General features: G+C 37.8%; 1 protein-coding gene across 3 annotated transcripts; it reads left to right on the top strand.

Moving 5' to 3' along the window:
* Nucleotides 1-219: 219 nt before the first annotated feature.
* Nucleotides 220-11,932, top strand: LOC132792834 (fibrillin-1). Of its 3 annotated transcripts, XM_060802332.1 has the most exons (10): nucleotides 224-596; nucleotides 3,644-3,850; nucleotides 3,905-4,921; nucleotides 5,711-5,836; nucleotides 5,896-6,972; nucleotides 7,534-8,526; nucleotides 9,427-10,379; nucleotides 11,235-11,337; nucleotides 11,399-11,541; nucleotides 11,718-11,931. In XM_060802332.1, the coding sequence occupies exons 1-10, from the start codon at nucleotides 542-544 to the stop codon at nucleotides 11,829-11,831; spliced, it is 4,788 nt and encodes a 1,595-aa protein (XP_060658315.1). In that variant the 5' UTR covers nucleotides 224-541; the 3' UTR covers nucleotides 11,832-11,931. The 3 variants fall into 3 exon arrangements, with proteins under 3 accessions (XP_060658314.1, XP_060658313.1, XP_060658315.1); XM_060802331.1 differs by having other exon boundaries at nucleotides 220-596; nucleotides 3,917-4,921; nucleotides 5,896-8,526; nucleotides 11,718-11,932; XM_060802330.1 differs by having other exon boundaries at nucleotides 220-596; nucleotides 5,896-8,526; nucleotides 11,718-11,932.
* The last annotated feature ends 1,932 nt before the right edge of the window (nucleotides 11,933-13,864 follow it).

The raw sequence follows: 13,864 nt of genomic DNA, 5'->3' as shown, positions 1-13,864 counted from the left end.
CCTTCGCTTCGGTCTTCAGTCTGCAGTCTTTAGTCTTGCCTGGGCGGTCGTCGGGAACGGTGTGTGTTTAGCTTTTCCTAGAAAATAGTTCTCCACATTTCGTGTCCTTTCTGTGAACTCACCTGCTCAAATACTTGAAACTCTTTAAGTAGATTTTTCATTAAGTTTTGCTGGAGTTGAATTGTGATTTATGTGCAGTTTTCCAAAGTGTATAAAATCGTATTCCAGCAGCATATTTAAATATATATGCATATATACATATATATGTGACTATAAGTGTTGTGCGTGTTCAGGCGCATGCTATTTATAAAGCCGCCTTAATCTTAATGGATTTTTATACCAGCCTATTTCACCTCGCCATCTATATTTTCAGCCTTCTCTCGCTCGTCTCTTCGTCTCTCTGCTGAAAAGTAAAATTAATTAATGTCTTGTTATTTATAAAAACAAAAAAAAAAACTAAACCCAAATCCAACGACGTGCAAAGGTGTGAAGAGAAATATTCTCGATTGGAATAAACAATATTTTTAGGCAACCGAAAAAAATGTCGCCAGCACATTTGATTTTATGTGTGCTGAGCAGCATTGCATTTTCCGGAGGTAAGTGGGCGACACAGGAAGTCGACAACCAGCTGGAAACACAACTGCATTCAGATATGCTAGATATATGATATATGAGTTTTCATTCGTGCTTTCTTGCAACCCCCTCTGATTGACCTTAACTTGGTCACAAATGTGATTTCACTGTCCAAATAATATTACTCACTTCAAGCTGAGGAAATGCTGAAACGAAAAACACATAAAAACGTGCCATAAAAACCATTTTCTTTAATATCTAATGAGCCATATTCATAAGAAATAGCTGACTGATAGTTGCATGACACATTTGCCTCGTGGGGGTTTATCTTGTCATGTAGCTGATTTTTCATATGTGTCACAGACAGAAAAGTTTGGAAATTAAAGAAAGAAATCTTTAAACTTGTGTTTTTTAGTTTAAATGTCAAAGAAACCGAACAATAAAATTCCCTTTACCTAGATTCAAAATTATTGTTTTAAGAGTTTTCATTTAAATTAAAAAAAGGAATACAATTTTTGAATATGAATATAGCATATTAAAATTTTGGAAAATAAAATGTTCGAAAATAATGTTAAAAAAAAGATTCTTGGAACATTTCAAGATTAAAAACATGTATTAAGATGTTTATTTCTATATTATTAACGATATTTTCGATACTATGGAAAAGCAAACAAATTTTTAATGTCAAAAGTGCGATCGAAATCTTGTTGTCTTTTATAAATGAAATTTGGCTTAAAATTATTTTTACGATAAAATCTTGATTCAACAACTTTTTGATATTGAAATGTTGTTTTAAATTTGTTTGTGTTAGAAATTTTGTTTCCAAATTTTGTTAAGATTGCAATTTTGATTGAAATAGTTTTATGAAAGAAACCTTGTTTCAAAATTTTGTTAAGATTGAAATCTTGATTCAAAATTATTTTTGAGTTGGTTTTTTGTTTGATGTTTTATGTTAGAAATATTGTTTCCAAATTTAATGGCTCAATTATTTGCTAAATTTTGCATATTCAAGATTCATGGGTATACATTTATTTTTATTTTTTTCAATTTAGTTTCTCAATCTTTTCAAAATTGAATTCTTGTTTCTATAACTTTTTAGGATTGTAATATTGTTTCACAAACTTTTTAATTTTGAAATCTTATTTCAAGAACTTTTTGAGATTACAATTTTTTTTTAATAGAACCCTTGCTTCAAAATGTTGTTCAAATTTAAATTTTGTATAAATCACGATATCTTTACTTTAATGGCTGAATTATTTGAGACATTTTTTTATCTAAATACTGTATGATTTTGAATTTAATGTTGTTTCTAGACCTTTTCAAAATAGAAATCCTGTTTCATGAATTTTTTAGGATTGTAATCTTTCAAAATCTTTTTAACATTGAAATTTTGCTTCAAGAATTTTTTAAATCGAAAACTCTTCAATCTCATAATTTGTATTCTCTGTGTATACTTTTGGGGATTATCTGCTTTGGTTTTCACTGATTATAATATATTTTTTGGCTGGCCGCCTACGAACTTGACTAATTGTCAGTATATCGAATCGTCAGTGTCGCCAGCGAAGAATATATGTTAACTTGTACTGTATAGACAGACAATTCATAGCGAAAAGATCGATGATTCATCGCCACTTTGTTTCTTCTATGTCATCTATATACCAATGTTTTTCCCTCTCCATCCTACTACAAATAGACCACTTAATTACCGGCCGGCATTTACCAAACGAGAAGCATAAAACGTGCTCGTAAATTTTCAAAACAGATAAAAATAAACGTAACGACAATGAAAATGATTTTTAGCGAATATCTTCATGATCTGTGCGGTAGACTCAACAACTGGATTTCCCCTTCATTTGGGATCAATCATGTTGCTCGAATTATTTGAAAAATATTCACGGGCTTTAATTTTATAATCATCTCAAGATCTCTTTTTCCTTTTGTTACTTAAGCTTTTAATAAGATTCATTGGTTTTAGTTTTACAGATCTCTTTTTCGATATGTTGCTAAAGTTTTAATAGGATCCACTGACTTTATTAATAATGTTTCAAGATCTCTTGTTTAATATGTTACTATGTGTTGAAAAGATAAAAACTCGTTTTATCTTATCTTATAGTAAAAAATCTTAGCAAATCTCTTTTTCCAAGTTATTGAAAAATATTTAGCTTTCAAGATGTCCCTTTCCTTATATTACAAAAGTTATTAAAAGATGTAAATTGGCTTCATATTTTTCTGTACAACATCTTCTCCAAGGTTTTAAGGAAATTAGCTAGCTACCTTTCATTTTGTAGTAGAATTTTATAATAAATATGTTTATGTCCATGTTATTTTAAAGATATTAACTTTGGTTTGCAGTTTTAAGATCAATTTCTCCAAATAATAAAAAAGATTTGAAGAGATAAACTGGTTTAAAATTTCACAGTAAAACATCTTATAAAAATTGTTTTTTCGAAGTCATTTAAAGATATTAACTTTGTTTTTACATTTTTAAGATGTCGTTTTCCTTATGTTACTAAAATTATTAGAAGAGATAAACTTGATTAAAATGTTTCTGTGGAATATCTTACCACTTTTCTTATCACTTTTTACAAGTTTTTAAAAGAGATTAATTTCATAGAAGATTTTTAAAAGGTTTTTTCCATTTTATTAAATAATATTAATTTTGTTTTACAGATTCAAAATTAATTTTTCCAAATGTTACTAAATCTTTTATATGTTAAGATATAAACTGTAAAGTAAAACATCTTAACAAATCTCATTATTTTTCAAGATCAATATTTCTAGATCTCCTTTTCCATATCCAAAGTTTATTAAAGTAAATTAATTGCCTTAAGTAGAACATTTTGGCAAATCTTAAAAAAAATATTTGACAGTACAACATCTTAATATGGTAAATCTATTTTTCCAAAATAATTAAAACATATTAATTTTGTTTTTACGCTTTCAAGATCAATTTTTCAAAATATAATGAAGCTAATTAAAAGAAATTAAGTGGCTTTAATTAGAAACTTTTTCAACTTGTATTTCAATATGTTACCAAAGTTATTTAAAGAGTTCAACTTTTCTTTCACAGTTGCAAATGCCGTCTATGAGGATTGCCAGACACCGCCGCCTGTGGATCATGCCCAAGCAGAGTTGTTTGTTAGCGAATCGAATCATGTGAACACTGCCATCTACAGCTGTGCTTCGGGGTATGTTCTCAAAGGTCCCAAGGAGCTGCTGTGCAACGTGGACACCGAAGAATGGCAGGGCGAACCTCCCATCTGCCTCAAAGCTAAGGGTGAGTAAAAGTCAGATACAATTGGAATTCATTTATACCCAATTCTTTTTTAAGGTACGCATTCAGAACGCAAACAGAAATTGCTGGCCATTGTCGAGGATTTTAATGTGCCCGCGAAGTTGGTGCCGCAGCTCGACTTGAGCTGCATTCAAGCAAAAGTGGAGGCGCCACAAATTAGTCACGGCATTGTGGCAAGATACGAAAGGAAAAGACGCGGAGAGAAGGTTTTTCTTGTGGCGTATTATGCGTGTAACGAGAACTACGAGTTTGAGAACACACAGAATTATGCTTTGTACTGTGGAGCCAAGCAATGGGTGGGAGATTTGCCCGCTTGTTATCCACGTGTGGAATACACCGACGATAATGAAGAAAATGACGATGACGGGGATAATGCCAACGACGATGACTATAATTATAATGATTATGAAGCGGTAGAGGAAGAAACCGAGACGCCAAAGCCAGTGTACGATACATTAGAGGGCGTGAAGCCACCGCCGCCTCCACCGCCAGTTGAGGCAGAAGCAGTTGAGGTAGAGGACGAGGAGGAGCAGCCACAAGGGCAACCTGAAGCTGTGCCTGCTGTGCCAACTACTGTTGAGCCGAAGATCGATACAGTTGCTGAACCTAAGACTGAAGTACAAACTGCAGTTGAGACTGAAGCACAAACTGCAATTGAGAATGAAGTGCACACTGCAGTTGAACCGCAGGTGAAACAAGATGAAGGGACCGCAGCTCATCCCGAAGTGGAATTGAAACCAGAAAACGAATCCGACTTTGTGGTGCCCGTTGACGAACCAAAGGCAGAGCCAGAATTAGTGCCCAGTGCTGATGCAACGAATCAAACGGAGACACAGATTGTGACTGAGAGTGTCACCGACATCAACATTGTTGTCCCACCCACAAGTGATCCCTATTCACCTCGACTGCTGGACGAGAATTGCGGTGAAGATCGCGGTGGTTGTGCGCAAAAATGCGAGCGTGTGTTGTTCCCCGGAGAGAATGAACCGCGTCTCAAGTGTAGCTGCTATAAGGGTTTCACTCTGGATCCTCAGGATTATTCCAGTTGTCATGGTAGGTTTAAAAAACATTTATATGTGATGATGAGAATGTGCGGATGTCTTTCTGAAGTTGTTAAGTAATTGTTTGCATTAAATAGCAACTTTAGATAAATATATGTATGGTTTAGGTAGAACCGGTTGAAGGTACGTACCATAGTTAATGTACCATATTTAATGTTTACATTATTTCAAAAATAATCATTTGTTATTGATTTTAGAAATTTTTAAGTGGTCGTAGAAAAACAGATCTTCAGATCCTTTTTGCTCTGTTTGAAATGGATGTTCGCAGGCAGTTCAGTTCAAATGAACGTTTAATTTTCTAAAATCTAAATCTATTTTGAGATGAAAGATAGAAATTTCTACAAAATTTTAAAAAGATATAAAATATATGGAATATATTGTCGAAGTTATTTAGCAAAGGACTTTTGTATGGCAAAAAACGTAAACTACAATTAGGTCTTTGTTGCCAATGCAGATATTTGGTATATTTGTATTCTATGGTATATTTTCAATGTAGTAATATCACAATATTTTAAATATTGACTTTGGTATTATTCAGTATTTTGTTGGTATATTAATTTGGTATATATTAGGAATATGGTTTTATTGTATGATTGATATACCAAATATACTTTAGTATTTTTTCGGTATATTAATTTGGTATATTTGTAGAATTTGATTTTATTGAAAATGAGTAGCGGTTTTATAACTGTGTTATCACAGTCGAGCTCACTCGAATGATACTTTGTTCCTTATTAAAATCAATTATAAACAAATTCAACATTCTCTCCCATCACCACAGATATTGACGAGTGCCAGGAGTCGAATGGCGGTTGTTCGCAGATCTGCAACAACTTGCCCGGTGGCTACGAATGCGGCTGCGAGAAGGGCTACGAGATTGACGCAGCTACTCGAAACACCTGTGTGGGTAAGTAGTTGAAGTCGAGACTGATTATGACAACTTTCAAACACCAAATTTTTCCGCAGATATTGACGAGTGTGCGCAGCCCGAAGTGATTGCCGAGTGCGCCAATGGCTGTGAGAATACGCCTGGTTCCTATCGCTGTGTGATTGCTTTGAACGCCAAGGAGGAAGCTGAAGAGGAGGAAAAGGAAGAGGACGAAGAAGCTGTCAAACAAACAAATGAGGAGGAGCACGACAACGAAATTGAAGTCGGGCCTGAGGAACCTGTTAAGGGTGTTGAGACGGAGCCTCAACCTGAACTCAAAGTTGAACCCGAAGATGAACCCGAAGCCGTGCCTGTAACTCCCAAACCAACTTGCAATCCAGGCTTTGGGCTCTCGCCTGACGGCAGCATCTGTGTGGACATCAACGAGTGCGACATTGTAGTGGAGGACGACAGCAACATAGAGCATGTTCCCCATCGTGTTTGCCAGCAGCTTTGCGAGAACACGCTCGGTTCCTTCCGTTGCAGCTGTCGCGATGGCTTCCACTTGCTGGAGGATCAAGTCAACTGCGCTCCGGACAACTGCGAGGCTCTCGACAATCCCCAACTGAATCGCACACGTTGTGCGCACGAATGTGAGAACCTGGAGAGCGGCGGTTACGTTTGCGTCTGTCCCGAGGGCTACAGACTAGGTGAAGACGCACACAGTTGCGAGGTGCTGGAGAGCGTTTGCAGTCGTGAGCAGGGACATGAGAGATGTCGACCAGGAAGTTGTCTGGTCAGCGAGGACAATAGCACTTTCAGTTGCCTGTGTCCTCCTGGCTATGCCAGCGAAGTGTTTAGCTGCCAGGATATCGACGAGTGCGCTCAGGGCACACACAAGTGCAGTCACGACTGCTTCAACACAGCGGGTGGCTATCAATGCTTGTGTCCGCGTGGCATGTCGTTGCAGGAACCTGAAGGACACGCTTGCGTGGCTCCCGATCCTTGTGCTGTGAACAACAATGGTTGCGAGCAGCTTTGCCGCAGTGCCGAAAATGGCATCTGCGCTTGCAGCAAGGGTTATGTACTTAGTGAGGATGGCAAGAGTTGCAACGATGTGGATGAATGTAAGGTGAACAACGGCGGCTGTCAGCAGCTGTGTCACAATGTACCAGGTGCGTATGAATGCCACTGCTCGACGGGCTACGAGATGCTTCAGCTGCCAGGACTCTCCTCCGATTATTGCTTCGACATCGACGAATGCGCCCAGAATACCCACAGCTGTGAGCCGCCGCTGCAATGCGAGAACTTAAACGGTTCCTATACTTGCTTATGTGAACCGGGCTACGCTTGGGGCTACGACAATCGCATTCATGAATCATTTGTCACATCAACATCATCTGCAGCTTCATCACCATCCGCTTGCTTGGACATTGACGAGTGCTCGCTTGCAAATGCCAACTGCTCGCATTTCTGCATCAATTTGCCGGGCAGTTTTCAATGCGCTTGTCCCTTGGGTTTCACTTTAAACCCAGACGATCGCAGTTGTAGCGATCATGATGAGTGTCTGCAGCAGAATGGGAATTGTGCGCAGCTCTGCTTGAATCAACCGGGTGGCTTTGCCTGTGCTTGCAACTCAGGTTTTGAGCTGGCTCCCGATGGCTTCGGTTGCTTGGACATTGATGAATGTTCGCTCGATTTTGGTAATTGCAGCGGCATTTGCATTAATCTTATAGGTTCGCATGAGTGTGCCTGTGATCGAGGATATGAACTTGCGGCTGATGGCACTTGCCAGGATGTGGATGAGTGTGCTGGCTTACTCTCAGGTGGTTGCACACACGAGTGCATCAACAAACCGGGCAGCTTTGAGTGTGGCTGCCCCTTGGGATATCTGCTGCAGGAGGATGAACGCAGTTGTCGGCCTGCTCTCGTCGGTTGTCCCCCAGGCACGGAGAAGTCGGAGCAAGGCTGTTCGCCCATCGAGTGTGGCGAGGGAATGTTGATCGGGGTCGATGGCAGCTGCGTGGACATCGATGAGTGTCATGTGAACAACGGCGGCTGCTCGCATCTCTGCGAGAATGCTCAAGGCTCTTTCAAGTGCGCCTGTCCCGCGGGTTACAAGCTAGCGGAGAATGCGCAGGATTGTGTGGACATTGATGAATGTGCGGTAAACAATGGCGGCTGCGAGGAGACGTGTTTGAATGAAGCTGGCAGCTTCAAGTGCTCGTGTGGCGCTGGCAAAAAGTTGTCCTTTGATGAGCGCAGCTGCTACAAGACATTCGAGGTGCTCAAGCCAAGCTTGCCACCTGCTCAGATACCGCTCTCGGAGCCTCGACCAATGCCTTTAACCCCGCTGGGCGAGGATCTGTTGCCACAACCAGCGCCTTCGCCAGTACCGTTGCCTGCCCCGAGACCAATTCCAACTTTCCCACCATTCACATCAAATCAGTTGCCGAAACAAAGACCAATTCCACTGCCAGCTCCGAGACCAATTTCCAATTCCGATTTACCTACTCCTATCGCCCCACAGCTGCCCAGCGATCGATGTGTGCGCTTCGAGGCACCAGCCAATGGCAGGGCGCATTGCAATCGGTATCGCCACAAGCGCAAGTTGCACTACAACACGCGTTGCAAGGTGCGTTGCAATGCTGGCTATGTGCTCTTAGGTTCGGAGATTCGTAACTGCGGCATCACGGGCAACTGGGAGGGAGAGGAGAACAAGTGTGTGCGTAAGTATTTCAAGCTTTATATCTATGTATATCTGCCACTCATATGGTAGAATTGTATAATTACTTATAATTGAAGAAAGCATCTCCGATCCCGTAAAGTATTTTCATGATCAGCGTGAAGACCTGAAACGATTGACCTTTGTCTGTTTGTTCGTGTAGATCGTGTAGATCTCAGAGACTACATGAGATTAAAGTATAATTTTTGGGAGACAGCACATGTTATTGTTGAATACAGATCAAGTTTGTTTTACATTTTTGTAAATCGAAAAAATAACAAATAATAAGCGTAATTTGAAAGCTATAGTAATTTTACAAGAATAACAACATATCAGATAAAAAGGTTAGTTCTTAAGAAAGTTATTTTTTTAACGAATAACAAAAAGAAAACTACAGGAACATAGTTTCTTTGGCTGGAGTAGTAATTTATCGAAATACTAAATAGGGATTTTGGTTAATTTAATATATAATAACGTATAACAGTAATAGTATATTAATATACCAAATATAAATGTCAATATGCTTAAGTATTTTTACAGTATTTTGAGTAAACTTTTGTATATTTCAGTAGTTATGAATATACCCCAATGTCTTGGTAAAAAATTGTAACGGGTATCTCATATTTGAGCACATTCGACTGTAGATTTCTTCCTTGCTTTATCTAGTTTTCAGTATTTTTCAGTAACTTTATAGTTTAATTAATTAATTATATTAGTATACCATTATACCAAACGTTTACTTTGGTATATTTTAGTAGTAGTTTTTGGTAAATTCAGTTGGTATATTTTAACGTAAATACCGCACTACATTGTTAAAAATCTCATAATCGATCACACTCAACTATAGCTTTCTTACTTGTTTTGTCTAAACTCTCAACTAATGATATCTCCCTCGCTCATTCAGCCGCACATCACTCTCGTGGCGTGTGGCTAACAGACACAACTCCACAGCTGACAGCACCAGCTGGTGTTTGTCCTCCACTGCCTGCTCCCAGCAATGGCGTCATCGTCCCAGCCAACTGCACGCGAGTCGCCTCCACTTTCGGCACCATCTGCAACCTGCAGTGCAACATGGGCTTTGTGCCAGTTGCCGGAATGTTAACCACCTGCTTCAATGGCTGGAGCTTGGGCAGCGTCTTGGAGTGCAAACCTTTTGGCTCGAATCTCTTTGACAGTCGCATGTCCACAAGGATTGTTGCTCCTTGGCAAGCGCAGCAAACGTTTAGACAGCATTCGAGACCACAGCAATCTGTTCGTCTACCGCAACCTCGTGTCAAGCTCTTCATTACTTGCCCGGAGAATGTTGTCATCATGCTGGGACCACAGCAGACAAAGGCTCATGTTATTCTCCAACGTCCGGCGACAAATGCGGATTATCGCTACGTGGCTGCATCTCCGACTTGGGCTAGGCAACTGCAAGGACATTTACCTGAAGGAGTCCACAAAGTCATTTTCCGTGCAACCGATCCGACGACTCAACAATCAGTTGGCTGTCAAACGCTCATCACGATTAGAAGATCGCCAGCAACATTGAATTCGAATCCTTTTGCTTCCTTGCAAACTTTTAGATCCTTCTCATTGCCACCCCGTCAACCCGCCAGATTGCCCGACTTTAACTTCAACCAGAAATTCGCCAAGCTAACGGATGCAACGTTGCCAAGACCAGCTGAGAGCCTGGTTAAAGAGACGCCTTCTACGCATCACGCCGAGAGCAATCGCATTGATCTGGGTTCATCCACATCCAGCTACTGTCCGCCTTCGTTTGAGGTGCATCTGAAGGAGCATCAAAATCTGCGTTCTGTGCTTTGGGAAGAGCCGCGCTTCGAGGGCAAACTCCTGAAGATCTTCAAGTCATCGGTATGTATGGGGGAAGTTATAAATATTTTAATTTAATGCACTTGATCGCCTTTAGATGGCCAATTATAATTTCTTGTTTAATGCAAATAGTATAGTGTAGTATATAGTTTGCGATCAGATAAAAATCTTAGAAGTTATTTTAGAAATGCTTAATTGCTTTAGCTGACGATCTGGTATATACTCTTTGGTATATTTTAAATGTATTTACTATATTAATCTACCAAATATACCGTTTATTCTATTTTAGTATTTTGCGGTATAATTATTTGGTATATTATACCGCATTGTTTGGCTTTTATGGGTAGCGGATGTCTCAAAGTCGAGCACACCCGGCTGTAGCTTTTTTACTTATTTTTAATTGGAAAAATACTTTTCAAATAAAATCATTTTTTTATAGTCATGCGAGACTTAAAAGATAAAGCAGTCGATGATCGTCTTAAAAGCTAATGAAAAGCATTTGTTCCAGAAGATTTTAAACAAAGCTTTGAATTTGTTAATAATGGTGGCTAACGTAATTAGAATGTTCAAATTCAATTCAGAATAATATGCTTTATTCATACTACGATAAAACCTCTCACTTTCATTATCAAAGTAGAAATAATAAAGAATATTGCCGAAATTAGGCATATTTTAGGGGGCATAACACTTTGTGAAAAAATAAAACAATCGAAATAGTCGTTGATTGCCAAATTTGTCCATGATCAACAACCCTTTTTCATTGTAAGATCGAAAACTTTGTTATATTTATAAAGATAAAAATTAGTTTGCGATCTTAAAGTACACAATACGTTTGTATAATAGACCCTAGTATAAGTAAGCATGTAAGTATGACTTTTAATTCTAATTTTATTGCAGTTCCCTGGTGCGTTGTTTGGTGCTGGTGATCACACTGTGAAATACGAGGCAACCACAACAGATGGACGAACTCTTCAGTGTACTTTCATAATCCATGTCAAACGTAAGTTTATATTAATAATTATGCATAATTATCAATCTACTAAAGATACTTTTTCGCACAGCTGCCTCAGCTTCTTCAACAACGTCGCATGCAAGGCTCAGTTATCCTGGGGAGCAGGAAACACACAGCAGTCTCTTCGCTGGCCATGAGTCCTACGTTATTTGTCCCGATAAGGAGCCAGTCAGAGTCACATCGCAACAATCTGTAAGTTGTCACGATCGATTGTATTAAATGACACTGGCCAAGTTCATAAAACGCATCAAACTGTAATGCGAGCAATTGAATGAAGGCTTCAACGCATCTACGAATATTTGTAGTTGTATCTATATATGTCAATATATCTGTATCTGTATCTATATCTGTTTCACTTTGATTTGCAGGTCAACCTGCCCGTGGGCTGCAGTCTGAAGAACGTTCGTCCGAAGTCAAGTGCATTAACAAAGCCTAAACGCGGTCTGCTCACCTCGCTCTGGCGTCAATATGGTAGTTACTAATTAATCGTTAGTCAATTATCATTAACTCAATTTACTTATATCGAACTTTTTTATAAACTCACGAACTCTCTATTTTATTTGTATCGATAATTGTTAAATAAATAAATATAAATATTTATATAAAATCTATTTGCGTTTATCTTCAAATGCTGAAATAATATTGAACGCTTTTTTGATTTATTAGATTAGGGTGAAATTAAAACTTATAATAAGCGTTATATCAATATATAGAACATGTATATAATAGACGCAATTTAATATGATAGATCTTTTTAAACTCCTTTCTTGGTACCAAAATTATACCTTATTAAGAAAACAACATTTATATTATTCGGATTATTAGAACAGAAAACTATATCCAATATTTATTAATATAATTATGGACAGCGCTCTAGTCCCTTAGTAACTTGCATGTAAATTCATTTGTATAAATTAAAATAAAATAACATTTTTATAGAACATATTTCAATCAATTTTCTTGAAGCTACCTTAGCTAACTATGATGTTAATTATATGAGAATATAGAACATCACCTGTCACAATTTCTGTAGAAAGTTGCTAAGAAACATCTTAAAATGGAAATGGATAATGCAATCCTTTAAAGAGCTTGAGAGTTGGCACTTATTGTTCTTAAGCATTATGTCATTATATACCTCGAGTTTATTCATCGACAGAGATCTTAGCATACTATACTTTCTCAATGACTCCCTCCTTTAGCAAACAAATATAGAAAATTTGTTTCAACTTTTTTTTGTTTTAACAATTGGGAAAATGAATCTATAGCCCTGCTTTCTGTAATTACTAAAAAATATATTCTTCTGAAAATCTTTAAATACATTTGTAAATAGAACTATGAAAAAAAAGATATCTTGATGACTTCCTTGTAAGTTTTGAAATTTTACAATTTATAATTGTTCATATTGCAAGGCCGATAGCTAATAATGAGTATTAATCCGTTTCATAATAATCTGTATAAAAGCACACTTTTATCTGCTAATCAAATTATATAAAATAAAAATTATAAAAAATAAATCAGCATCAACTATATTTTAGAATACTTTTGGCTGCTAATCAAATTATTAAAAAGTTAATAAATAAGAAACTAAAGTCGTAGTTACATTTGGCGTAAAATCCATGGCGTATTGCATCAGATTTTGTATGTTTTGGGTTGAGTAGTGAAACAGACAATAGTCACGCATTAAAAAGAGCCCAAATATGCTGACCTTACATGTGTCGTACAACAAAATGTGGAGCTGCACAATCTCGCCGAGCCGCAGACCGAAGAGAAGAGATACAACTGAGCTGCAGCTGAGTCGCAAGTTAGTCGATGCTTAAAATGCGATCCACAAAACAAAGCAAACAGCAAACAAGTTCCACACGTGTGTGTGTTTTAACAGCGGCCTCGTTGATTGACTGAAAGCTGATTTTGCAAGTCTGTAAATCGGTTGAGCGTCTAGTTAATTGATAAGCACAAAGCAGAGCGACGCCATAGCAGAAAATGACTAAAACAAAAGCAGTTTGAAAAACTTTGTGCTGAAAACTTTGGACAGGTTGTTCGGCAGTAGAATCTCAACTTCAGTTCGGTTGTGGATGTGGAATAATGCCAGTTTTAGAAAGCTCTGAATTTTTAAAGTTTATTTACTTCCAATAATTGCCCAGAAATGCCGTTGAACTCGTTTGGTTAGAACGTGTCATTAGAATTCATTGAATTATTCCACTATTTAGATTTCGATTTTGATTGTGATACGAGTCTTGTGCAAAAATAGCCCCAAAAACATAGACCACAAGCAGCGCACAAGCTGACGATAAGAGCAAAAGCATAAGAATTAATAATATATAACATATTTAGCATCATTTAGAGAACATAACACTGAGGCCTATCTAGACTCCATCCAGAGCTGATAACCCTCGAGAGTTCGATTTCATTTCAATGGATGTGGATGCTGTTCTCTGCCTCTGATCATCGTTTAACCGCTCGATAGGCTCGTTGTATTACTTTCTGTTCTCGACTCGTATTGTTTATTGTGTTGTTA

The sequence above is a fragment of the Drosophila nasuta genome, chromosome 3, assembly GCF_023558535.2.
Source record: "Drosophila nasuta strain 15112-1781.00 chromosome 3, ASM2355853v1, whole genome shotgun sequence".
Classification (NCBI taxonomy): Eukaryota; Metazoa; Arthropoda; class Insecta; order Diptera; family Drosophilidae; genus Drosophila; species Drosophila nasuta.
Note: the sequence above shows the minus strand (reverse complement) of the source record. Positions and strands in the feature narration are given on the sequence as shown.

Excerpts from the sequence above, each read along its gene's own strand:
- LOC132792834 (XM_060802330.1), top strand. The coding sequence starts at position 542 with ATGTCGCCAGCACATTTGATTTTATGTGTGCTGAGCAGCATTGCATTT. Across the intron at positions 3,851-3,904 it reads CATCTGCCTCAAAGCTAAGG|GTACGCATTCAGAACGCAAA; the intron begins GTGAGTAAAAGT and ends TTCTTTTTTAAG. Across the intron at positions 4,922-5,710 it reads GGATTATTCCAGTTGTCATG|ATATTGACGAGTGCCAGGAG; the intron begins GTAGGTTTAAAA and ends CCATCACCACAG.